General features: G+C 44.5%; 1 protein-coding gene across 2 annotated transcripts in view; it reads right to left on the reverse strand.

Annotated features, from left to right (window-relative positions):
* Positions 1 to 26799, reverse strand: part of TRMT11 (tRNA methyltransferase 11 homolog) — a 907372-nt gene that overhangs the window by 372468 nt on the left and 508105 nt on the right. For both annotated transcript variants that reach the window (XM_069607505.1, XM_069607506.1), the window contains 2 exons: positions 13200 to 13280; positions 8549 to 8713 (listed from right to left, as the gene is read on the reverse strand). In XM_069607505.1, coding sequence (XP_069463606.1) covers positions 8549 to 8713; positions 13200 to 13280 — 246 coding nt within the window. The remainder of the gene's footprint in view (positions 1 to 8548; positions 8714 to 13199; positions 13281 to 26799) is intronic.

The raw sequence follows: 26799 nt of genomic DNA on the forward strand, positions 1-26799 counted from the left end.
AGGCCCCAGAAAGCCTTGTGGACAATACAAAGGGACTTTAATGTAATGCTTGCAGCCACTGGGAGCTAATGGAGAGATTTCAGGGCTGAAGAGATACGCTCCCAGGGCTTGAGGCCAAGGACAAGTCTCACAGTCCTGTTCTGGATCAGTTGCAAAGGGCGGAGAGTAGAAGCAGGTATATTTAGAAAGAGGCTGTTGCAATAATCCAACCTAGAGAGAACCAGGGCTCAAGAGAAGGTGAGCTTCTGGGGGGGAAGGAGAGGAAAGGCAGAATACCTCTGAGGAGGTGCAGTAGGAAGTTTGACTTTTTAGAGACAGATGTGGGCAGAGAAGGAAAAGCGTTAGTCAAAGATGACCCTGAGATTCTTAGACTCGCAGGTGGATGTAGGAGGGTGGCCAAGGGAGGCCAGCCAGAGAGTGACAGGAAAGAAGGGTGAAGGTGTGCCGATGAGGAGGATCTGTCTTGCTGGCTTTCAGGCAGAGATCATTGGCGGCACACCAATCCTGCATGGTAGGTAGGCAATCAGAGATGAGAGAGGGAGAGGAGGTGGCCGAAAGAAGCCTGAAAATGAGTTAAGTGTCATCAGCATAGCACTGAAAATCGGAGCAGAAAATGGCAATGTGGTTGGGGAGAGTTGCTAGGTATTGGTTGCCCTTGGCGTTGTTTGGATCTTGCCTCCCCTATCTCGCCTCTCTGGAGCAACATTTGATCTCGTTGCAGTACTCCTCAGGAGAGCCTGGGAGGTCTACCTACTCAGCAGAGCTTCTCAGTCCCCAGCTGTACAGCCCACTTCAGGCACAGCTTGTCGTAGCTTCACGCGGTTGCCCTGCGGATCCATGGTGCTCTTTACACACCGGGTGGTGAGTGGGTACATCGGTTTGCTGTTTCTTTCGGCCAGGTGATCCCGGCTTCTGCTCTGGCCGCGCAGGTGGCGTTTCGCGGTCTCAGCCCTCCTGCGGGCCTTCATGCCCGCGTACGCTGTCACATATGCCTGCAGGAGAGGCTCCTCCAGTTCAGCAGTTCTCCCTCTCCAACAGTGATTGGTGCTTTATCTTCCTTTTGGCCAAGGGGTGGGCCTTCCAACTGTGCTCACTTTCATGGTGAGCTGTGTGCAACCAAAGTGTCGGGCACCATGCCAGCCATCCTTACAGGTTGTTTCCAGCCATCATATAGGTTAATTCCCACGCACCCAACAAAGATACTGGGTCTTAAACATAGGGAGGCTATGTATAGAGATCTCCTGTCCTACAAGAGGCGGGTCAGCCCCAGTGAGGTCTTGCTTGCCCTTTTCCCCCCAAGCGTTAAGCTTACCAGGCTTGTCTCCCTATTCAAAAAAAGGCGGTGGCTCACCATTGGGGAGAGGTGATTAATTCCCTGGATTTGTTAAAGTGTTTTGAAATATGTAAAATGACAGTGTTTACTACGGGTACTTCCCAACTTTTTTGATAACGGGGGCCTGTCTGGTAGAGGGAAGATTCAGTACAATGTAGAACAGCAAAGAAAACAGGATACCCCTTTCATTTTCACCCTTTTAATAACCTTGAGCCATGACACTGTGCTACGATTGAATAAATCCTCTGCACACTCACCAGAAATCTTAAAAACAATGTAATGATTTTGTTTTTTGGAAAAACAGTTTACATAACAACCGACATTATGGGTATCATCCCCTTGCCAGTTCACATGGACGCCCCAACACACATTTAAAACCAATCACACTGTGGGGTTAGTGCAAAAAGGTGTAAATATTCTCTTATTTTATACCACAACACCTGGTTCTGGTGAACTCCCAACAGAGAACCAACCACACGTTACATCTCTCATGCACCAATATGAGTTGTTCAGATAACTGTCTCTGGATGTTTTGACTCATTCTAGATGTTACTCCATTTTCTATCTTGTACAGAGTGATGGCCCGTTGTTGAGATGAGCAAAACCTTTGTCTCCCATTACAAAATATGTCTGTCCAAAAGACATTATTGTTTGATCACGAGCAGGGCCATCATCAGGACATAGAATGTCTTACTGCGGATGTAGTTTTTTGGAACCCGTTTTCCTCGTGTAGGGGACTCTGCTATTCACGCATGTATAGGGCAATTGTTTTTATATAACTTCCATCTTCTTTTGGTGGAATCAATTCCCGCCAGCAACAATTTCTTGCTCCTTTTCTACTTCCAAAACAATTTGAATAAATTCAATGGGGAAGATTTTCTTTCGTCCCTGTTTCTTTTTCTTATTTCTTGATCCGCTACCAGCACAAGTTTCGCCATGGTGTAGCCCAGCTAACTCGTTAGCAAGCATGTGAGAGAAGAGACAGTGATCTGAACAACTCTTATTGGTACAAGAGATGTGACGTGTGGTTCGTTCTCTGTTGTGACTTCACCAGAACAAGATGTGTTGTGCAAGGGGATGGTACCCATAATGTCCGTTATTATGCAAACTGTTTTTAGAAAAAACAATGAATCATTAAACTGTTTTTAACAGATTTCTGGTGAGTGTGCAGAGGATTTATTCAATCGTAGCACAGAGTGCCGAAGCTCAAGGTCATTAAAAGTGTGAAAAGGGGAGGGGTAGCCGGTTTTCTTTGCTGTTCTAGAAAGAACACATTAGTAAACATGTAAATGATGCACCTTAATCGGACAAATGCAATTGGAAAGTGTACATCTCATGTGGAATTAAATTTGTGTCACGCTACGCTAACTCCTGGAATTAGTTATAGGCCATCACCCAGTGATCAGGAGCTATGGGCTGTTTTTATATCCTGCTCATCAAATCGGTATTTTGATCCCAGAACAGTGATCCAACCTGAAAAATGAATCAAAACGATGAGTGGATAAAGAGCCAGTTTATTTTCTGGAAGTTAGCCATTTATTTTATAAACCGCACTTAGTTTAATAGGATATTTAATTGCATAGTTGGCGTTCTACTTGTTAAAGCCCGAAGGTGCGTTTAAAAGTACAGTAAAAATTCAATATGACGTTTCACCGTGTGTTTTGGTGCAAAGCCGCCATCTGCTGACAGCCAGGGTGAAGTGTCACCAAAGACAAAATAACCAAATAGATGCAGCATAGCAAAGACACTAAGGGCCAGAGACAGCACATGCGAGCAACGATGACAAGAACAGGTTGCTTGAAACTTGCGCAATATCAGCCGTTTTTGTCCACGTCCCAAGCAGGTCACTGAATAAGCAGCCCCACCAGCTTTCAATATCAGATATTATGAATCAGATGGGTTAAAATACACAGCGATCACAGGCATCAAATGGGGCAATCTGTAACAGAAAACTAATCAATGTAACCAAATATCTCTCGAAATAAGCTCCGCAAAATGGGGCAATCAGAAAGGTTTGCCTTTGTGTGTGATGAAAGTACTACATCATTTTCAATTTGAGGGCTAAGATTTGTTTTTAAAGATTGAGCTCCAACGTTCAAGTTGAAGGCTCCATAGATATCACTTTTGGCAACATGTAGAAGTATTTAACATACGTGAAAAATGTCACTAAGGAATAAATCACTGGCAGTACAATAAAAACCACGCTAAACTGTCACTTGGACATCCACGACATGCCTCTAGCACAGGTTGAGCATGTAAATGCAATTTCATGAATCAATTTCTTTAGCTATGTCTTATAACAACAAATATTGATGTACCTTAGTTAAGGCCCGTCACGCCTATAGGGTATCCGGTCATATTTTCGAACGCACATTTTCTAATGCCTTTTTGTCGAAAAAGAAAATGTCAAAAAAAAAATCTGAATATATTATTTGTTATTTAATATCTTTTTTTGGTTTAGTTAGTAAAAAAAAAGGGGTCAATAAAAAAAATAGGGGGTTGGGAGGGGGGAACCCCCATTCGAGAAAAAGGCATTCGAAAATGGGACATTCGAAAATGTCATTATAAACCCGCCTATAGACGTACTAGCACAGCCAGTTGTCGTGCCTATAAAACCAGAGGGTAGCCTCTCCATAATGCCTAGAAAAATCTACGAGGGTAGCAGGTGTTTTCCCCCCACCTCCCCACAGACAATCCGATGACACAGCAACATCAAAAATAAGCTTAATCCGAGCTCTAGCTACGTATAAACGTACCACTTCATTTGACACCTGCCAGAGGCACGGCTATCCATCCACACACTTCGAATGCAGGCAGCTACGACTTAGGACAAAATCCGGTTTAGCTGGACACTTAGCATTTTTAAGCCTACTTACATCAAACTTGCCTCAACACCTCTGCCATTGGGATACAGCTGCATTCTACGACAAAATGAAGGATAGCTGGACACAAAGAGTCACTTGCACACATTTGTGGCCTCCCCCAGCACCATCCCACATGCCTGGCCTCTTGGGTTGCTGCTTATAGGAGCCCAGCCAGCCGACCTAACTCCTTATCTTGGCGAAAATTCACACACGCATTCTAAACCTCTCAGAATTACCCATAATCTGGACTGCGGTCCACACAGGTGTTCCCACCATAAGCACATTGAGACTAGAATCATGGTAATATGAGCTTTTTTATTTACTTGTCTTTTAACCATTTAAAAGGTTTTTACAAGTCGCCTTGTGTTCTTTATGATTTCTGTTTTCTGGTATTCACGTCACCACTTAGTTGGAAAAAGTTGTGACGTAAAATGTGATTTGGGCGGTTATGACTTATGTTGGGTCTGGTACTGCTGCCGAGATGAACAAGTTACTCTCTTACATGGTAACGTTCTTTCGATGGGATGGTACGACAACGTATTCCAGATCTAGGACAGGTAATCAGCACAGCTGTGGTGATTACCTGTCAGATATGGAATACTTCGGAGGGCCCAATCCCCTCGAAGCTGATTTTCTTTAAAGCTGCTTCCAGGAATTTGGCTGATGCCATTGTCCATCTTGAGAATTCCCCGGATAGTAACCGAGTCCAAATCGTTACTTTGTCTATCGCCGATGGATAGGGTATAAGTGGTGAGAGGTAGGCTTCTCTCTCCTTGGTCAGTTGTGGGCAGGTCGTGAGGAGATGTCTTATTGTTTCTGGTTGTTCGTGATTTTCGCATAGCCGGCAGAGATTAGATGTTGCCAGAGATCTGATGGTTAAAACTTCCCTGCTGTGTAACGGGTTTAGTCGAGCTCTCATAAAGAGTTTTCTTAGCATTGTATTTTGAAATTTTTCGCAGTACTTGTGGTTTTCTTATACTTGTATACTGGCGGTAGGTGCATTAGTAGCTTGTTTTCGGGGACTGTCCTTTATGGTAATCCAGTCTTGGAGTTCGATCTTGGTTGAAACTCTTACCGGATTGCCGATGAGCTGTTGTTCTGTGCAGACAAGTTCTTTGAGTTTTCCTTGAAGAATTTTTACCCAGTTCAGTGGTTTGCAGGTCCCGTTTTTTATTTCTTCCGCGATTACTTGATACACTGGGAGTGTGTCAGTTTGTAGAATCTTCCTGTACAGTTGCATAGCGCTCTTGTCCACCACTGCCGCTAGGGAGAGGAGGCCCAGTTCGCGCCGGATTGCAGCCATGGAAGTTGATTTAGGAAGGCCGAGGACCGATTTCTACAAGTAGCCTTCCAGCTGCAGCCAGATTGATGCAGGCATAGTTAAGGAGGCGTTAATTCCGTATGCCATTGTCGGGATGAATTTTGACTTGTAAAATTGTATGGCTGGAGACCGTGAAAATGTGCCACATTTTTTGTCCACTTGTCTTGTTTGGGCTGCGAGATTTCTTATTTTGTCCCATAGGCATTTTTGCATTGTGCTTTCTTTCAGCGAGTTGTCGATACAGATGCCAAGATACTTGTACTCTTTGACCACTTCGATCTTGACATTGTCCAGGTACCAGGTATGACCGTCCCTATTTTTTCCTTCCTTGTTTGCGGATTTGGAAAGGAGGACGACCTTGGTTTTAGATTTATTTATTTCGAGGTTGTTTTCTTTCATGTATGCTGCTAAATTGGTTAATTGGCGTTGAAGTCCGATTTTGGTCTGGTCCAGTAGAATCAGGTCGTCAGCATACCATAGTCTGGACACACAGGTCTGGCCTATTTTTTGAGGAAAGGATCGGATGTTGTTTTCTGAGTTTTGAAAGTCTCCAAGAAACACGATGAACAAGGATGGGCCGAGTGGATACTATCCGAGAGCAGGCCCTTGTGGTTGAGGCAAACACGAAGTGATGTTTTAGTGTGTAGTGCCATGATCGGGTCCAGTATTGCTGGAGAGCATTTCCACGTTTTTAGTTTGGACCACAGTTAACTGCAGCAACCTTGTCAAAGGCCTGCAAAAGGTCCACTAGGGCCCACTAGGGCCAGGTACACCCGTGGGGCACCTAACATGACTTTAGATTTTGCGATGTTTAGAAGTAGTAGGTTGACCGCTGTGCTTTCTTCCTTTAGGAAACCTGTCTGGAACAGGTCAGCGTTGGGGGAATTTCTAGCCCATTTTTGGAAGTGCGTCAGTAACAGGCTTGCGAAAATTTTTCCGATGATGTCTAGAAGTGCGATGGGTCTGTAGTTAGCTGGATTTTCGCTAAAGCCCTTTTTGAAGATCGGGACGAGGATGGCTTCTGTCCATGATGTCGGAATACAGTTTGATTTTTTGCACTGTATGAAGATTTGGCTGATCACTGCTGCCCATTCTTCCTGATGCTTTTTCAGGTCGATGTTCGTGAGGCCGTCTGGGCCTGGGGCTTTCGAGGACTTGAGTTTAGTTATGACTCTAGTGATGTCGCTTTCGTCTGTCAGCAATACCGAGGGTTCCTGGATAGGGTGTTTGGAGGTTGCTTCCAGGGGAGATTGGGCCCTGAACAGGTCTGTAAAGAAATGGATCCAATCTGATTCCGAGACGGAATTTGAGATAGGGGCTACTTTCTGGCCCGTTATATTTTTTAGGAGGTTCCAGAAGTCTCTGGATTTTTTTGAGGCCAGGGTTTTTAGCATTGTTTCGGCGTCGTTCGGGTACATTGTCAGTCTGTGATGTTTGATCCATGACTTGTAGATCTTGGCCTCCTTGAAGTATACAGACCATGCCACATCTGGTTGTCGAGTCTGTGCCCTTCTCTTCAGGTTTCTCAATTGGCGGCGTTGACGTACAACCTGGGAGTCAAAGGTGTGCTTGTTCGCCTGGTGCTTTGGCCTGCTTCCGGCGAAGCTGACTCGGTGCGCGAGTGGTAGGTAGTCCGGTCTCTGGATGTTCAGAGACGGAGCCTTTGCTTCGAGTGCGGCAGTCAGTTTTTCCTTCATTGTTCGTATGTTGTCAGTAGTTAGGCGCAGTCGAGTTTGCTGTCTGTTTGATTCGACTGTACAGGGTAGATTGTTTTTTCTGGGGCGGTGTCCCCCTAGGACATCATCAGGAGTTGTGGTTACTTTCGTCTGTTTTCAGGACCTTGAAGGACGATATGTACGGGATCAGCGTCTAGGTTATGAAGATGTAGTCCAGTGTTGCTGAGGCCTCCTGCCTTTCCCATGTTGGAATCTGCGTAGTGTGTGCTAGGAGTCCGGCAGCGTTGTGCAAGTTTATTGATTTCAAGAGTTTCGTCCATGCCAGGCCTCTTTCGTCGGCAGAGGTGCATGCTGCAGGGGTCGTGCGAAGCGCATCTACGTTTTCGCATTTGGCGTTCAGGTCAGCACAGATGATGATGATGTTGTGGATGTCGTGGTCTATGTAGATGGTGTCAATGGCGTTTGCAACGGATTTAAGGCCTTGGTTGTTTGAGGGTTCAAGTATAGATTGACTATGGCCTATACAAATGACAACTACAATACAAAATGCACATGCAAATTGATAATCCGCCAAAATGCATTTGTGAACCTATATAACCCCCCTTCTAAAAACAGCCTACACAAAATCCTGCATTACCAGTAACACTTAAACAATTATACATGATTCAGTGGCCCGGATCGGGTGTGAACAGCCTGGGGCCGAAGTTACAGGCCACAGCGCAGTGAAGGCCTGAACAATGGGCCCCGGTGCCGTCAACACCCGATCCGGCCTGCCGGATCGGGTATCATTGCTATTAGAACCCCGGGTTTGAAATCCCCAAACCTGGGGTTTGGACAGTAATGTATTTTGTAAGAATGAACAAGACGCCAAGCAGCGTCCCATTCATTCATTCAAAATACTTAACTAAGATGGCCGCCATGGAGCTGGAACATGGAGCTTCAAGCCAAGCCTTTTTTCCATTTCCACAGCGACCCGGGAGGCTGGCAGTGGATGAGCCACTACCAAAACAAAAAGGTGAGTGTGACTAGGGTAGGAGTGTGGTGAGGGAACAGTGACCAAGGGGAAAGATGGCTAGGTGGGGTAGCAGCCATCAGGTTGCTTGGAACGCAGACTTTTATCGTTCGATTCAGCCCGCGATCCAAGTCACTTGATTGGCTGGCTCCACCACCACCACCACCCGGGTGCTAATTGTTGCTAGTGTTGACAGAAAGGGGAGAGGCTAATATGTCCTTCTCAAACGCATGAGTACAAAATACGATTTGCCAATAAATCATTGATTTTTATTTTTTAGAGGGACACTAGCTTGACATCAAAAACGAATGCACACGAAATTAGGAGCACCATTGAACTTACGATCTGTGATGATTGCATCAAACTGCATCCCTTTCCTCCATATGGACTTCGATGCATCAGAAACAAACACATCCAGGTAGTATTTTTCTAATCCATACTGGCGAAGATTGGCCCGGATATTCTCATCAGGCCCTCTCCACTTCTGATTTTTCCGACTAGCTTTTCCTACAATTACAAAAAAACACTATTTTAAATGGCAAATTTACTTTCTAGATAATCATTTTAAACCTTTTTAAAACTGGTAAAAAAGTAGAAAACATTTCCAAGATAGAAATAGTAATGCACACCCCACTGTGATGAAGTCAATAGTTCACATAATTTTCAAATAATCTTTGTAACAGATTTTGTGAGTGTGGGGTCCAAACCATAACTGTACACCAGGGAGTGCATAAACCATACCATACAAATGGAGATATTTTGCAGTTGGCAATGGTGAATAGATATGGTTAGGTTGTTATCCCATAGCCAATAGGGATGTTGAGAGTCTGCTATCCTTGTCCCTGATGGCCAAACTACACAAACCTTTCGAAGAGGAGTAATACATCCACCACCATTTTAGGTGAACATCTAGCGATGTTCCGTCCATGGTAAGTAGAGAGGGGAATGTCACAACCAGTGCTTTAATTGGGATGGGAAATCAGGGGTTGGGGTTCCGTGATGCGCATTTTGAGGGGTGGGGCCTAAGGAATGCCTGGAGCATCCTTAAATCCCAAAGTCTTTCAAAGAGTTGAGACCTATCTAATTATGACCCAATCGAGTTTTCATATGTGCAATGAAAATAAGTAAATTCTACTTCAAAATATAAAAATAAATGTGTTGAAAAATATTGACCAAAATAAATATATTCATATATAAAATAGAACTTCAAACTAAGATAGGCCACTGAGCCATGTAATCCCACAAATACTTTGAAAGAAATCTGTGATTCTGTTGTACAAATTAACATTGTAATGAAAATACTTTAATATAATGTATTGCAATAATCGAACCTGTTTGAAAACAACTTAATTCACAATCTATTTAACCAATGTAATTATAAACATGGCTGATAGTGGCATCCACTGGTGAATAGCAGTCTTGTCACGCAGTTGTATTTACATTACTACAAGTAAAAGATCTAGTCGGGAAAGTCAGGTCCAAGAGCCCTGCAGAGAACCAGGTCAAGGCAATATTTGGAGTCTGCGGGGCTGAGGCCTGCCTAGCCCTGGCCCACTTAAAGCCCTGGTCACAACTGAGGTATCAATCGACGATTTAAAACCCTAAAGTCCACTGTTCCTTTTATTGTGCATAACCAAAGCAGGTGTTCGAATTTAACTGGGAACAGATGATGGAGTTAGGGTGATCAGAAGTACCAATCTGGCATTCTTTAGGACTCTGGGCCCTCAGTACTTCCCTCTCTTGTCCTAGTTCAGGCCCGCTTCCTTAGCGGGAAAAACATTCGATCAGTCTCTGGGATTTATACTCTCATGCACTACTTTTTCGGACTATGCTCTGCCTTTCTTGGTCGTTGTTGAAGTCATGAGGTGCCAAATTTGGCCCACAGGTATCCACACCTGGTATCCTTAGGTCTTACGAAAGGTGCCTGGCTTCGGGCGAATCTGCAGCTTAATGGTTTCTGACAGCAATTCAAACCTTTCCTTGGCTGCTCCCCCATTGCTTCAAAATACTTTCTCTACCCAAGTTGCAAAGGTCTTCTTTCTTGAATTTGCTTTCCCACTCTCCCCTATAAGGCTTTGCTTTCCTCCGGATCTTTTTCTCTGACCTTTGTTTTTATCACTCCCGCATGCCACTGGTTCCTCACCCTATTCTCTCCAACTCTGGCAGCTCTCCTTCTGCCCAGTCTTTCTATGCCTTTCCTACAGCCTCCTTCACCTCTGTGTTCAGTTGAATTTCTTCCTCCTCAGTCTCCCTCCATCTCCTCTCTACCAGTGCTCAAGAAAGGATTTTTAGGTGGGAGTATCTTACTCCCAATTTTTAATCTTTGGGAGTAAATGTAATTTCAAGATAGTAAAAATGAGTTTGCTCCTTCGCAAGAGTAAAACGTATGTGACATACAGTTGAAAAAGTTAACTGTATGGTAACCATCACGCAGCACCAGGCCACCCGACAGAAAAGCAGGTGTCTCGCATTTAACGGCTAAAGCACAGAGTGCAGTAGCACAGACACCATCTGACAAATGTAACAGATTAGCACCAACAGTGTGAGTTTTCCCTTGCATGTAAAAAAAAAAAAAAAGAATAAAAAGGTACAATAGCAACATAAGACAACACTTTGCTCACACAAAACATAGGTCAACCCGAGTAGGAGCCGTTCAGACTTCCCACAGAGAAACAGAAAAGGAGAATCACGACAACTCCAATGCAAGCTTTCAATATGTAGAATAGGTGGAGTGGTTCAGTGAGGCGCAAATCCAGGGTAGAAGATTACACACAGGGGACAGATTCAAAACGTGTCTCTGCGGTAGAAGCTCCCCTCCCATTTTAACATAGCCATCAGTAGTACACACTTCACCTCCAACATAGAAAAGGTATACCATGAATCACAGTAGATCATGCTTTCCGTACACAGAGCAGGGACGTTGTGGGTCTCAACAATGCAAGATTACCACACGAAGAACAGATAAAACGTGGGGCAGGGCAGTACAAGTCCCACTTACAGAGAAGGCACTACATTGTCTGGGGCAGTGCAAGCACCCCCACACTGAAGACCTCAGCAATGCACACAACACTTAAATAGAACTGGAACATCATAGGTCACAACACTCCAAATTCCTGTCCGAAAGATCATCAGCAGGGGCCTCAGCGATCAAATATCCTCTTACATAGAATAGGTACAGCATAACCACAGCAGTGGGAGCACCACCCACGTAGAACATGAATAGAGAATTACCTCAGCAGTGCATGCGCCTGCATTAGGTGTCCTCCGATCCCACCATATAAAAATCATGATCAAAAAGGAGCACACATCAGGCAAGAAACAATGCTGTTTAATACAGCTGGGCGAGCAAAAATCAAACCAAACAGTGGACTGGAACTGATTGATGAGAGCCGACATCTGGGCATACAGAGAGCATTCGTTTTATACTGCAAATGCATTTGAAACAGTTGCAGCTCAGGATGTTCATATTTTCCATGTTTCCCAAGAAACGCATAGGCTAAACATATGTAAGTCGAACGTGATTGGAGCAAACAGGTCAACAGCATCCCAACTCATCACCTCCCCATGTGGCGTCACATCGCTTCTCACCCCTCCGGGAACAGTTCGCAATTAGTAAAATAACATTTGTGCTGACCGCTGGGACTTATTATTCTGCCATTGGTCAGCACCATTGCGAACGAAACACGAGACACCATGCTTCTGGTTGGGAAGACATTCACGCTGTACCTGCTGGATAACGGCCTTCACAAAACTTGTGGTGGATAATCTGGAGGCTGGCCACCTACCAAGGACATAGAAACTTACCGTTTCATTGGTCCTCGCAGGAACGCCACTCTGTTCAGCTTCCCATTCCCATAACCACCTGCGGACAGGCACTCGTAGCTATGTGAACGGTTCTCTGGCTCAGGTCCACCCTGTCATTACACCAACCAGTGTTTTCGTGGCTGCTTTGGTCTGCCCGTGACATGCAGCTTGAGTTCAGTCTCCCTCTTCCCTAACCCGTGGTGCACTGACCATGATTTCAGAGCAGGTTTAATGGGCGAGGCTCAACCTGGGAGCATCCCTTCTAAATGTGTTTAGCTGGGATTTTTCCCTTTCTCGTAATATACAAAAAGCTCCCTCGGCCGATGGCACACAAAGTGCATCCCTAGCGCCGGATTTTTCTCCGCCAGGCCTTCTTTCGGTTCCATGTGATAACATCCCTGCAAAAATGTTGCCATACAAGAATGGCACCATTTTTCTTTGCAGCAACATTACCTCATTGAACCTGCGGGGGACACCCCTGCTACGCCCACATTTTTTTTTTTTTTTTTTTAAATGGAGCAGGGGACACCCCTGCTCCCATTTACCCCATGTATTGTCCCCATAAATAATGTTGCCTATGCCGTTTCCCAGCGACTATATGTATGGTGACATTTAATGGGATATTACCCGATACCCTTCTTTCATGGTGTGATTGCAGTTCGTTAAGGGTACCCATGTTTTCCCCTTAGGAGGACCACCATCCCCTCTCCCTTATTTCCATAGGTGGTAGGTGCACCCCCCCCCCCCCCATCTGGTGCTGAATTAGCACCTTTAATACACTCCTCACAGATAGAACATTGGGAGCTACTAGTCCAAATATGTAGGTAAATTCGAATCTGATATTTTTCAAAGCCCAAGCACAATTTGTTAACCAGTTAGGAATACCCCATTGCCAGCTGCTACATGCATTTATCAAATCCACTTCAGCCACCTCCCCGTGAGGCACACACTACCTTTTCTGCAAGACCTTTTGTAATGCCAGTATCCATCTAGGTTTAATTTTGTCAAATATTTCTTGATGTGGAGCATTCGATATGTCCTTGATAAAGCCAAGTCTGCTTTCAGCAATTAAGAATAATGTAAACAGGCAGCACACTGCATAACAATTAATTATCCTTTATGGACTTGGAGCTAAATGGATAAACTTCTGTATGACGTCTGACTCGCTTTGAAGTTTAAGAGAACTTACCTATTCCATGGACAGTGTTGTAATCAATATCCATACCACATACATAGGCTCCAAAGTGTGCTGAGGGTATAAGGAGACCACCTGTAAAAGGAAAAAAGATTCATGACTAAAAGGTAATACAGCTGTAAACCCCATTGTAAACGTCATGTTGGCCTTCAAAGAGCACAGAAAATATTTGACTTTACTTTTTGTTCCAAAAATGTTTTAGTTAACAAAGCACAGACATGATCACTTGAATCAAAAACAAGCAGGTTTCCCTCAAACCTTGTTTGATCATTTATTAAACAATTGCTACAGAGGGACCCATGTTCAGTGCACAATATTAAACACCTAATCTGGGCCAATGTTAGAAGCCCCAAACTAGCCCTTCTGGTAATTATAGCAAAAATCCCTAAACTTTCAATATGTGAAAGACTGAGGCGAGCAAGAAAATGCTACATTTTGTTTTCTACATGAGACAGAAACCAAGTAAAGCAAGACAGTGCTGAATTTTGGTGATTGAAATTAAAGAAAGAGAGGGAAATAAATTGTAGTGAAAATCCAATCGTGTTTTTTTTATACAAAGCGCCAAGTCAAGAAAGAATGTTGCCATTAGGCAGCAACATACCAAAATTACACTGCATTCTTGGAACCAGAGTACATTTTACAAAGCATTGTATATGCAAAGTGGTAAACCTTTTGAATATTTAACAGTCTATAAGAAGAAGACGGCACCCAATTATGGAATATCATTAAAGTATGTGAAAGTCTGGGATATCTGACAAAATCAGTAGTCAAAACCAATATCTGAAAAGATTACTATTTCCAAGGCTAGAAAATCTTTCTCAAGACAAGAGTGCTAAGGAGGAGGCAAACTAAAGGTTTGTTTTACTGACAACTCTGGTATTAAAAGAAAATGGTTTGAACAGGTGAAGTATATCAGCAATAAAAACAAAGACAATAGGTGTTAAAGCTTAATAAAAACACATGGCTTCTAAAGATTAATTTGAGGAAGACTTAAGATATTGTAAGGGTGCAGAAGTATGAGTGACACAGTGGTAGCATGGTTGTTGTCAAAGACTTACAATAAACATAAAAGGAAAAACCTACCTTGCCCTATGTCTATGAGGGGTTGCCTGCCTCGACAAAAATACTAAGGACTCTGTCAGGATGTCCATAATGTAAAATGTCAACCGTCTTTAACTAAGGAAAAACGGGGTGTCTTCTTAATACAGAGGAGGTTTCTCACACCCTCTGGACACAACCCTTTAAAGTTCAGTTCAGAACATGATAACATGAGTGATACAGTTCCTAAGTATACAAAAAGGAGTCCCTTCCCCTTGTTTCCAACTCAAAACTGTTGTGCCAAGTCTAGTACACTATACTGCCAGACTATGTATAATTCAGAACTTAAGCAAATGTCACTTCTAAAGTGGGTTCTTGATCCCTTGTTTTATGCTCTTGCACTTTTCCACATTGGTCCAAGATGCCCTCTGGGCTGTTTCGGGTTCTCCCTGTTTTTTTCACATAGATCCCAGATACCTCTGGGCTTCTCGGGTCCCCCCCTGACTCGTTCTTCCATTCCTGTGTCGGCCCAGATCACTTGATTTTCCTGGGTTCTCCCCGACTTGCTTTGGGCTTCAGCCTCTTTGAAGAGTCTCTTCCTTTTTTTGCGGGTCCCTGACCCATGTGGCTAGCTTGTGTGCTACCATTCTCTTTGGTTAGTAGCAGAGACTCATGGTTTTTGTAAATGTCCATGATTAGATAAAATTGCCATAATTTGCGGGCACAGTCTCGTGGAACGGCATTCTATTCTGATCGGCAAGATTCAGCGACAACCAAAATGGCTGTCTATTTGTTTAACATTAAGCATGTGATAATGTCATTGCGCAAATCTGTCTACAATGTACACAAAGGAGCGCCATGCAAGCGCATTCTTTAATACTATTTCTGTTGATTACCCGACAGTCTAATGTTGAATAGAACTCCATAAATATGGATAATCTGCTAATAAAATGAAGCTTAAGGAGCGCTATTTACAAGAAATCGCAATAGGTTACTTTAAGGTTTACCCATGGATGGAACTCCATATCGATGGATAAATAAATTAAATATATACATTAAAACTGGGTGTTATTCATAAGGGTGTGAAATTCCACCTTCATATGGGCCCCATACCCTTGTGTGTTGCCCTGTCCCACTGAACAGATCTGGTGTACTCTCCTGCCAGGTACAGTTCTACATATAACGCGTTAAACAGTGTTTCAACTTTTTTCCCCTTGTACTTCTCTCAGGTCTCAGGCCCCTTTACATCGGCCTTCCAGGACACTTGGTTCACTCTGCTGCAAAGTGTTCACTGATGTGGCGCATTGGTTTGTCCTTCCTCTTATGGTCTTTGACCCACGTGTCATTAGCTTCAACTTGCTTTGGGTCCTGACCCTCCTTAGAATGCCCTGGTTTGGTTTCCAGCCCCTCTCACGGACCCAGTCGGCATCCGGACCTTGAATGCAGGCTCTGGCTGTGTGGCGTCCTGCTCAGGCTCCTCAGACTCTCTGGTTGACCGTCAGCTTCGCTTGTTCCTGCTCCCGCTGTCTTCTGCGACTCTGCTTCGTCTTCAGCATGTCGGACTGCGCAGCTCCCTTCAGCTTCAAGGTGTCTGGCTGCACGGCCTGGCTCGATGTAGTGTCCCAAGTGTTTCTCGTGCTTCGATTCTCTGTTGCTTACGTCGGTCTTCCACGTATATCAAGATGGTGAGTAAAAAAGGTTAGAGCAAAATAAATGGAAACTTACTGTAGATACAGTGGGTTTCCTGCTTCTAAAGAATTCAATTCGGTTCAATGGCTGCCTGAGCCGCCTCAGTTTTCCCTTTCTAGCAGTGAGTATTTATAACTCTCCAATAGCAGATTCTGTGAAGAGATAATTCTAATTACAGAATGGTCTTCCTAAATACGTTCCTATTCTGTTGGGTTAGTAGCAGAGGCTCATGGTTTTGTAATAGTCCATGATTAAATAAAATAACTCATTTGTGGTCATAGCCTCGTGGAACGGCATTCTAATCTGATCTGCAAGATTTAGTGACAACCAAATGGGTGTCTATTTGTTTAACATTAAACGTGTGATGACGTCATCACACAATTCTGTCTAAAATGTACACAAAGGAGAGCTACGCGACGGCGATCTTTAATACTATCTGTTGGTTACCCGACAGTCTAACGTTGAATATAACTCCATAAATATGGATAATCTGCTAAAGAAAAACGAAGTTTAAGGAGCGCTACTGACAAGCAAGCTCAATGGGTTACTTTAAGGTTTACCCAGGGATGCAACTATGGATACATTCAATATGTAATTTCCAACTGGGCGTTATTCACAAGGGTGTGAAATACACTGTTCCCAAGGTCAAAACATTGGTGGTATTCAATGTTGATGTCATCTAGATCTACCATTGGGTGACCACTCTGCAGAACTATTTTCAGAGACTGCCTTGTGGAGGCAGAAAGAAGACAGATATCAAGACAACCCTTCTTATCCAAACCAAAGCAAGGGACATTTTGTTACGCTCACCTGGACCCCACAGGGGTGTCAATCGGACCCGGACCCGGACAGCTGCGGTCTCCGTCAACGTGATGCGTAGTGCAGAGATGACTGTCTGGACTGGCCCGCCTAGTCTTGTCTGCTGGACCCGAAGAAGTATTTTCCTGCAAGTGGAGACAGGGATTAGCCACCTGTGGGTTTTAGTGATGGCCTCCCAACTGTTCTCGCTCTCCCCCACTAATCACCTCCGATATCCCCTTAGTAACCTCACCTTATGTTTGTAAAAGATGAGCTCTCCATCCTGCGTGTCTTGCAGGGGCGCGTAGATACCAGTTACTTCACTGGTTTGAAGGTGTTGGGAGAGTTCCGATAAGCATTGACTCTGAAGTCGCAGGCGGGATTGGTAAGTAAATGTGCCCGATGTTCACTCTTGTCCCCTTCCTTCCTTAAGTTGCAACTGAGTTCGTGAGAAGAAGGTCTCGTAGCTGCTGCTGGCGTTCAGGTAAGAGTATGTGTTACCCAACGCTGTCTGGTAACTATTGCATGCGTTAACGTGTTGTTTTTCTCCCTCTTTACAGATGCGGCATATGAAGATATGGAGAATAATACCGCCGGTGGTAAATCAGGTAAGTCTATGGTGGTAAGAGGTATTTGTTGATTCCCTTGGCTCAACTTGTTATTCTTGTGCCCCTAGGTGCTGGAGTACGGCAAAGAAATGATGGACAGTGCCGGATCGAAAGATGCTGTGAGAACTGGTGAGTATGGCGCCGTGCTGGAGCTGGCGAAGCGACGCGTGCAGGACTGATGTACTTTCCAGGTCGGGAGATGAAATGGATCAGGAATCAGGTGAGGAATTTGAAATAAGTTCGTTTTCTAACCTTGTCCTTTTCTTCCTCTTTATTCTAGGAGCTCCGGATTCGAGGCGGGCGTGGCAGAAGACTGGATGCTGGCTGCAGGCACGCGGGTGTGGCAGAAGACTGGACGCTGGCTGCAGGCACGGTGAGAGTCACACTGCTGGATGCAGAATAACACGAAGCATGTGCTGCTGTTCGGGCGTGGTTTAAATAGCCTCCTAAGTAGTCCCAGGAAAGAAGTTCCCCAGGACCACACCCGAGTAAAAAATAGTCCCTGTAGTTAAATAGTCTGCATGAGGCAAGTAATGTCTATGAGCCTGGTGCCTACGGCGCCAGGACTGAACCCAGACAGCCCCCAGCTGGGGCTGCTGGGGTTTTTGTAAATGTCTGGATGCCTGCTCCCGGGGCTGATGGGCTCGATCCGGATGCCCGGGGGTAGGCATCATGACACATTCCCCGGTTTACAATGCAGTCACTGCAATAGTGTCCAGAAGGGAGAACACGTTAGACATCCATGCACAGACAGACAAATTACCATTAAACACTTTGCTACCTGTGATTCTAAAAAGGTGATTCATGGCCTGATTTGCCCTTGTGGCAAATATTCTGTAGGACAGACTTCACATAAGATCAAGGAATGTCTGACCGAACAAGTCCAATACATACGAACGAACAACCAGAAATCCCCAGTAGCAAGGCACTTCATGACAATGAGAATCTCTCAATTGAGATTTGTGGTTTTAGAACTTATCCATACACCACCATGAGAGGGCATTCTTACGACATGTTTTGGATCCACAAGTTAGATTCACTAGAACCTACAGGTTTGAACGAGGATTTCAGACTTGTCCCATTCCAATGATGTCAACAGTTGACAAAAATAATGTTCAGTAATTTAGTTTACAACCTCCAACTCACACACTGATGTATTTAGAGATGTCTGAGAAAATAATGACTTAATATTCAAGGTACTCTTAGAAGAATGGCTCCAAATTAATCCTTGCAGTAAGACCAATTAAAGGCAATGTCGAATGGAAAATGTCTTGAACATGATTTCAGAGAAGAAATAGTCTGGGCATAATAGCTGAAACGTTCATTTAATGTATAATGTTTAAGTCAGTGTGATAACAAGTATGGTGGGGCGACCATCCAAAAGAAGAAAATATATATTATTTAGATACCAACACCAACTATGTAGAGAGAATTTTGACATAGAAGGAAATCACAACCGATTTGGTGACTACTTTTAGTTTACTTGACGTGAGATTTGGTGACTACTTTTAGTTTACTTGAAGTGACAATGTACCAAGATTGTAAACATGGTAAATGCATTGTTATTATACCGGTGTAGTTTTATACTGAACTAGGGATAATCATAAAACAGTCAAGCAGAGTAGTCACCCAATGGTAGAACTTGTTGAAATCAACCATGAACGCCACCAATATTATGACCTTGGGAACAGTGTATTTCACACCACCGTGAACTACCCTTAGTTGGAAATTACATATTTAAATGTATCCATAGATAAAATTAACTATCATAGATGCTACATATACTTACCAAATCCTGACTGTTTATAGTAACAACTGTGTGCAGGGGACAGCAGTGTCCAGTACTTAAGGACACCATTTTCTTTTCATGACTACAGCAACTTCATGTGCCGGAGTTGCATTTTTCTCCCCAACACCCTAAATATTACTAAACTCATGAATAACACCATTAAAGACTGCATGAAATCGGTGTGCGTCCTGCTCAGCAATTATCAAAAGTCCTCATTGCTTCACCGTTCCTCATTGTCACAGTACTGAACGGTTTGGGTCTATTTGACCTAAAACATTTGACCTAATCACATTTGATCGAATTTGACGTCTAAAATGTGGGGGGAGATGCCCCACAACTCCTCCTCACTTCCCCTCAACTCATCCCCATATATATATTTAATTAAATTTTACCGAAAACAAGATAAAAAAAAATTCTATCAAATGTTTTAGGTCACATTTTTTTTAGGTAAATTATGCCAGTACCTACTGAACTGCTGATCTCTATAGAGTTCGGTAACACTCTTCTTAGTCTCGGTGTCTGAGACTTAACTTCCTCAACTCTACAAAGGTGAACGTAAGTGTGGGGAATTACAGGGTACTGAGTGGTATTAAGGGAAGGCAGAGGCAGACAGGAAGGTGGGTAATACTGTGTTCTCCCTAGGTGATTGTCGCCAGTCCAGTGGAGGATTTCCCTCTCCATGAGACCGATCCCCGAATACCTCCCCCAGGGGGACTATCTGGTAGTGTCCTGACCTCCATGGCCTCACGGGAAGGGACTTACCCCATGGAAGTAATGACAATATGCTGGGATTTGTCACAATATACATAACAACCTTGCATGAGAGTATATAACCTAACCACCACTGATAAGAAATGCTAAGAAATAGAAGTATTTTTAATGAAGCTATTCCAGTAGTGGATTTAAGAACGCTTAATGAAACTGCCACAAATAATACCAGTAATTTGTTGAATATAGCACACAAATGTGCAACAGTAGCCAAACAGATTGATTAGCTTTTCCTGGCCAAATAGCGCATCATGCCTTGACTTGAAGTCTCACCTAGAATACAGTACTGGGGGTGGCCAATGTGTCGGCTTTGTAGAGGATCCCTAGTGGCACAGGGCATTATAAAGCTTCAAATGCAGTCTTATTTCCAAAAGCAGGAACGTGCATACTGTAGAAAAGCTATCCTCTTGACACTCCTGTTAGGTTCCTCATGTATAGCTTTATTCACAGTTCAATACAAGGTGTTACACAGCGAACCACTGGGTCCCATCACCCAGGCTAGCTTCTCACAACTGACTAATCCCAGAACCTTTACATCAAATTCACACCCAAACATTCCACAAAGCACAGCAACATTCCCTCAGCTCATCATTCACATGTATTCACTACAAGCACTTTATAACACATCTCCCTTTCTACCAAAGACACCACATACACGTAAAGCACAACACAACACATGCTTTATGGGGACAGAAGCCTGTACACAGAGTAACCCCTCCAGTATAAAGTCTAACACTTCCATGAACATACATCTTAGATGCTGCTTTACATGGCAATGTCCCAAAGAAATATGGACATCAATGAGAGCGACAAAGAATGCAATTTAAAGATGTTATTTCTGGTGGTAAAGTTTTTTTTTTTTTTTTTTTTAAATAAAGGGTCCAACTCAAACAAAGCAGGATATTTTATCCTTGGGTGGAACAAAGCAAATGTCCTTATGGCTACCTTGGGGGATGAAATGAAATGGTCACTCTCTCAATAGGCAGGTGCCCGATCCTGTAAAACAAGGAGAAGCAATGTCCTTTGCCATCTTTAAGATGGCTAGCAGGAAGGAGTGCAACATGGCCTTTTCCAGTCTAGGCCGGAATGATAGAGGTGCACAGGCCACACCAGAGTGACCAGTCAGTAGGTCTTTGGCTGCCCAGACAGTTAGGCCCCCTTTCTGTCCTGCTGCTGGTAGGTCCGCTGAGGTGTCAGAGGGATAGAACAATTTCTCTAAGGAGTGACTGGTGGGTCCAGAATTACACTCCTCTTCCTGGCAGCATTCCACATGTTTAACTACTGTTGAATTGTCAACACTTTGCTTGCACTTCCTTCCACCCCAATCCCTCTCAGTTTCCATTTCGCTAAACTCCTTTCACATTTTCTTTACTGTTTGAGGCTTTTACTTTCCTAGCCTCTGGACTGCCCCCAGCCCTAGGGGTATCATTCTCCTTCCCCTCCCGTCTAGGTTATAAGTTAGCTCTCTCCTCCACTGTCCTAGGTATATCCCTCATCTCCGATTGTGCCATTTTCTGTCCCTTATCCTTTTCTGCTCCTTTGTTCTACTCCAACTCTTCCAGCTCTCCTCCTCCACCTTCCTTCCTTCCTTCACCCAGTCACCACCTCTCTTTCCACCACAAACTCTCCCTCATCTCAAGCCTGCTCCTTCTTGCTCCAAACTCCCACACCTTCTTATTTCATGAAGTGACTTTTGTGCTCTCCCAACACCTACCCTGGGATTGTGTCCTGGTCAATGGCCCGACTGTGTGCTGAGCCAGACCTTTATGGGGTGGTGTTCATGCTGCTTTGTGATTCTGGTTTAGTCTTCAGGCAGGAAACCAGTGGAGAAAAGGGTGTCGACAAATGTAAGTGACTGGCAAGGAGTTGGATGGCCATTTACGCACGCAAAAAAAATACCTGCTCTCGTAGGAAACTGCAGGTCTTCAAGAAGACCCAAATACACTCATATGAAGGCAATGGGCCCATCAACATTGATAAGACTTGGGCTACTGAGGCCAGTCTAAAAACGAAGGATCATAAAGTGTAAATGATTTCCACTGTGGCAAAACCCTAGAAAAGTGTACCGAGATGCATGTATTGAGACACGTAGGTAGCATGTTGTAGTTCAATGACAGGAAACCCCTTGGTTTAATTAGGGAGATTCTGTCTTGAAAGGTCTCCATTTTCAACAGTCAACACATCAAAGGTGACACTTCAGCTCCCGTGCAGGTCTGTATTTCCAAAGACAAATTGGGCAAAACCAGGTCAGTGAGACCTCTAGACAGGCCTTTAACAAATCAATTTGGGAGGAGTGATAGTTCAGCATACACTATACAAAAAGCCTTACTGGCAGAGCAGTATGGCAGAGGTCAGTGTGGCGTAAGAAGGCTGGGCAATGCCTTTGGACTCAAATGAGAGGAGCTGAGAACCTGTCTGTAGTATGAGTGACTGGGGCCAGATGGATCCTGCAATGTAAAGAGCACAGGAGAAAGACACACACTTAATAGAGCTTAAGCAAAAGTTGATGGAACAGGTCAAAAGTAGAATTATGAAGAGCACCTGTTACAAACCACCATGGAAGGAATGCTATTGTGTTGACTGCATGAATGTGACCACCTTGAACTTTCAGAGAGATCACCTATCATACTGCTTCCATTGTTCTTACACAGTAACCCAGCAACTCTATGCGGAAAAAGAAGGGTTGTTTGTGTGCTCAAGGTGTTACTAGGCACCTACTCACTGGTAGCCTTGCTAAAAGACAAAGTGGCCCTTTCAACAGATACAAATCTCGCGAGAACAAGTACTAAACAAGTTTAATTAAACAAGAGGAAGCTGAATAGGAATCAATGACAGCATTCCAAGGAAAGGATGTGCTGAATATTAGAGTCACTGACTGGGACAACAGACGCTCAGTTAGGGCCTGGAAATAAGAAAGAATGGCAAAAGGATACTAAGGAAAAAAACAGCAATACATGCATTTACACATCAGGTCTTTCTCAGTGGAACTAAAACTAATGAAGTGAGGGCCTAATAATTGACTTTGGCACTACACAGATACAGAAAATGGCACCGGAAAGTGACACCAATCTATCACGGAGCAAGGGTATTCTTAATAGCCATGGAAAAACAATGTTCTCAGAATACCAAGAAGCTGACGCTTTGGTATTCCTAATCTCAACATAGTACAGAACGCTATTTTAATACTTACAAACTGGACACATGAAAATTATGCTGAATTGGAGTCTTGGGAATACACAGGGAGCTTTAAAGCCAGGCATAGACTAGGGAACAAAAGCTTGTAAACAAAGCTACAGACTAAAAGCAAAACTACTGCAAATCAGGTCTTGGTTCGAAAGACAGAACTAGTTTCCCCAAGAATGAGCAAAGCATAACAAGCAAGCTTAAGCCTCACAATCTGACTCAGAGCTTTAAAGGTTCATATGGAAAGGGGTTTACTGCAATACAGAGCTAAAGTTTGAGGGCTTTTAAAGGCATGCTGCTCATGGGTAAAAGCAAATGTCTAATGACCCAGATGCAAGCAATTACGATTCTGCCTCCTTATCATAGTCTTTGCATGGTTTGAGGGAAGGCAAGGCTGCAAAGACAAACTGTAGTTTGGTGACTGAAGGAAGGCATGGTGAGATGTAGCCAGAGCCCCGCACAGTACACAAGCATGAAAGGTTGAACCTAGAAGCAAGCACAACCCTAGCAACATGTAGTTCTTCTGAGGTTTCACAAAAGGCAAGGACCACAATGCACCAATATGACTCTGCAAGGTCCAGAATCAGATTACAGAATGAAGTAGATAACAGAATTCATAGTGGGGGGCTTGTGGATTTTGGTACATGATACATGAATAGTTCGGGGGCAAACCCAACTCATCACTATACCCCATGGGCCTATCTGTAGCACACCCTGGTAGCAAGGGGTCAAGATCTTTAAAATATTCCCCTCATCCCTCCTGGACCCAGAATAATATGGGTAAGCATAGCAGTCCCACCTCTTAAGGCGGTACCTCAATTATTGCACTCTTGTCCCAAAGAGCCAAAATCCATTCCAAGGTTTCTCACTACTTGACCAGATTGTGAGAGATTGGAGTGGTAATTGTGCTTACCTAGTAACGTTCTTTCGATGGGATGTTCCTCCGACGTATTCCTTATCTTTGATAATTCGTCTCCAGCTTGCTCGCCTCGGAAATTTTTTCTGTAGAGGGCGCTGCGCGTCGACGTCCGCCAAGTCGATGTCCCCGTATCGGCGCCGACGTCATCATGTCCATAATAAGCCATGAGCGGCATCCGCTGCTCAGTTCCGTTTTGTAGCATAAGAAAAGTCATGCCTGAATTGGTTATTGACCTTGAAGAAGCGTAAGCAGCAACCACAAGGCAAGTACTACTGCGGGGATGGATGGGAGGGGCGATAAGGAATACGTCGGAGGAACATCCCATCGAAAGAACCTTACAAGGTAAGAAGTAACTTGTTCTTCGAAGGGATTGTGTCCTCCGACGTATTCCTTATCTTTGATAGACTCCCATAGCAGTGGCATGTAATTGGAGGTGGGAGTAAGAATGTCATGTATCCCTTTAGGGATGAACCAAATGTAATATGGCTTTGCCAAATCTGGTCTCTTGACTAGTGGAGGAATCCAGGTTGTACAATTGTGAATGTATGTGCGGACGACCATGTGGCAGCCGCACATATGTCTCTGACCGGTACCCCTCTTTGGAGGGCCGAAGAGGCTGCGATACCCCTGGTTGAATGAGCCCTAAGATTTTGGGGTGGCTCTTTCCCAGCCAATTTGTAACATTCCAGAATGGCCAAAATAATCCACCTGGAAATGGTTTGTTTTGTTATGGGTAATCCCAACTTGTGACCCGAGTATCCTACAAACAGTTGGTCTGCTTGCCTGATCCTAGCCATTCTGCTGATGTAAAAGCTTAGAGCTTACCTTGGGTCCAGCCTATGTAGCCTTTCTTCCTCTTTCCCCGGATGGGAAGGAGGGTAGAACGAAGGTAAAGTAATTTTATGAGTAATATGAAATTCAGAAACCACCTTTGGGAGGAAATTAGGCTTCACCTGTAGGACAACTTTGTCCTTGTGGAAAATTGTATGTGGGGGTTTACAGGAGAGAGCTTGTAGCTCGCTCACCCTCCTAGCAGATGTTAGTGCTACCAATAGGACAGTTTTAAGCGTGAGAAATCTCAGCGAACAAGAGTGAAGTGGTTCGAATGGAGTGCCCATTAGGAAGCTTAAGACTAAATTTAAGTCCCATAAGGGAACTTGGAATGGTTTTGGAGGGTAAACATTACTTAATCCCTTGAGAAATTGTATCACTAGAGGTAGTTTGAAATACGATGGTTCCTCCGCAGTGCTTTTGACGATTGCAAGCGCTGCGAGATAGCCTTTTACAGTGCCAACTTGAAGGCCTGAGTTTGCCAAGTAGAGTAGAAATGATAACACCGTTGGTGTACCACATGAAAAAGGGTCGATATTCCCTTCTCTACACCAGCTGCAAAATTTGTTCCAACGGCAGCGGTATAAAGACTTTGTTGCTGGCCTTCTGACCGAAAGCAACACCTCCATGACGTCATCAGGGAGGTCCCAATCCTTGTACCTCACCCTTTCAGAAGCCAAGGGTGAAGGTTGAGGGTTCTGATGTCTGGATGGAGAACCTGGCCTCCCTTCTGCGAGAGAAGATTCTCTTTGAGTGGAAGACGGATTGGAGGGCAGATGGACATATCTAGAAGGTCTGGGTACCACGTTCTCCTGGCCCAGTCCGGGGCAATTAGGATCATGGTTTTCCGGAATCTTCTCAACCTCCTGATCATCTGAGGAATAACAGGGACTGGTGGAAACGCGTAAAGAAGTGGAAACTCCCAGTCCACTACGAACGCGTCTCCTAGAGCTCCTCTCGGAGGAAATTCCCTTTAACAGAACAGATCGCACTTCCTGTTGGTGCTTGTGGCGAACAGATCCACCTGAGGGGTTCCCCAAAGGGCGAAGATCTCTTGAAGGACTTCCTGAGCTAGCTCCCACTCGTGGGAGACTGTGCTCTGCCTGCTCAGAGCATCCGCTGTCAAGTTCTTCTCTCCGGCTAGGTGGACTGCCGATAGAGAGATTCCTTCCTGAATTGCCCAAAACCAGAGCTGCATTGCCTCTCTGCACAGTGGCAGTGACCCTACGCCTCCTCTTTTGTTGAGGTAGTGCATGGCCACCGTGTTGTCCGTCATTATCAGGACATTTCTCCCCTGTACTGATGGCAGGAAAGCTTTCAGCGCTAGTCTGATCGCTCTCAGCTCCAATAGGTTGATGTGTAGTCTGGACTCTGATGGAGACCAACGACCGCTGATGGTCAAGTCGTTGGCATGGGCTCCCCACCCCGTGAGTGAGGCGTCTGTGACTACTGTTATCTCCGGCCATGGTTGCCAAAACAGTTCTCCTTTCAAGATGTTCTCTGGATAGGCCCACCATTGAAGGTCACGGGCTACCTTGTCCGGAATCCGGAGGAGATCTGTCATTCTCCCTGAGAATTGCGACCACTGAGTTCTCAGTGCCCACTGAAGAGATCTCATTCTCAGGTGAGCATCTGGCACAAGGAAGATGCAGGATGCCATGAGGCCTAGCAACCTCAAAAAGTCGAAGGCTGGGAGACGTTGGGCATTTTGAAACTTGTGACCATCTGTAGAATATCTTGAGCCCTCACCTCTGGTGGCGAGGCTTTTCCCAGGGAAGTGTCCAGGACCGCTCCAATGAACTGGAGTCTCTGTGATGGTATCATCTGTGACTTCTTTAAATTGAGGGAGAAGCCCAGTTTGTGAAGGAAGTGGCAGACATAATCTAGCTGGATCTGAGCTTGTTCCGAAGATACAGCCCTGATCAGCCAATCGTCCAGGTAGGGGTAGACGTGGATCCCTTCCCTCCTTAG

This window comes from Ambystoma mexicanum, chromosome 4q (genome assembly GCF_040938575.1).
Source record: "Ambystoma mexicanum isolate Mex_15411 chromosome 4q, UKY_AmexF1_1, whole genome shotgun sequence".
In the NCBI taxonomy this organism is placed as follows: Eukaryota; Metazoa; Chordata; class Amphibia; order Caudata; family Ambystomatidae; genus Ambystoma; species Ambystoma mexicanum.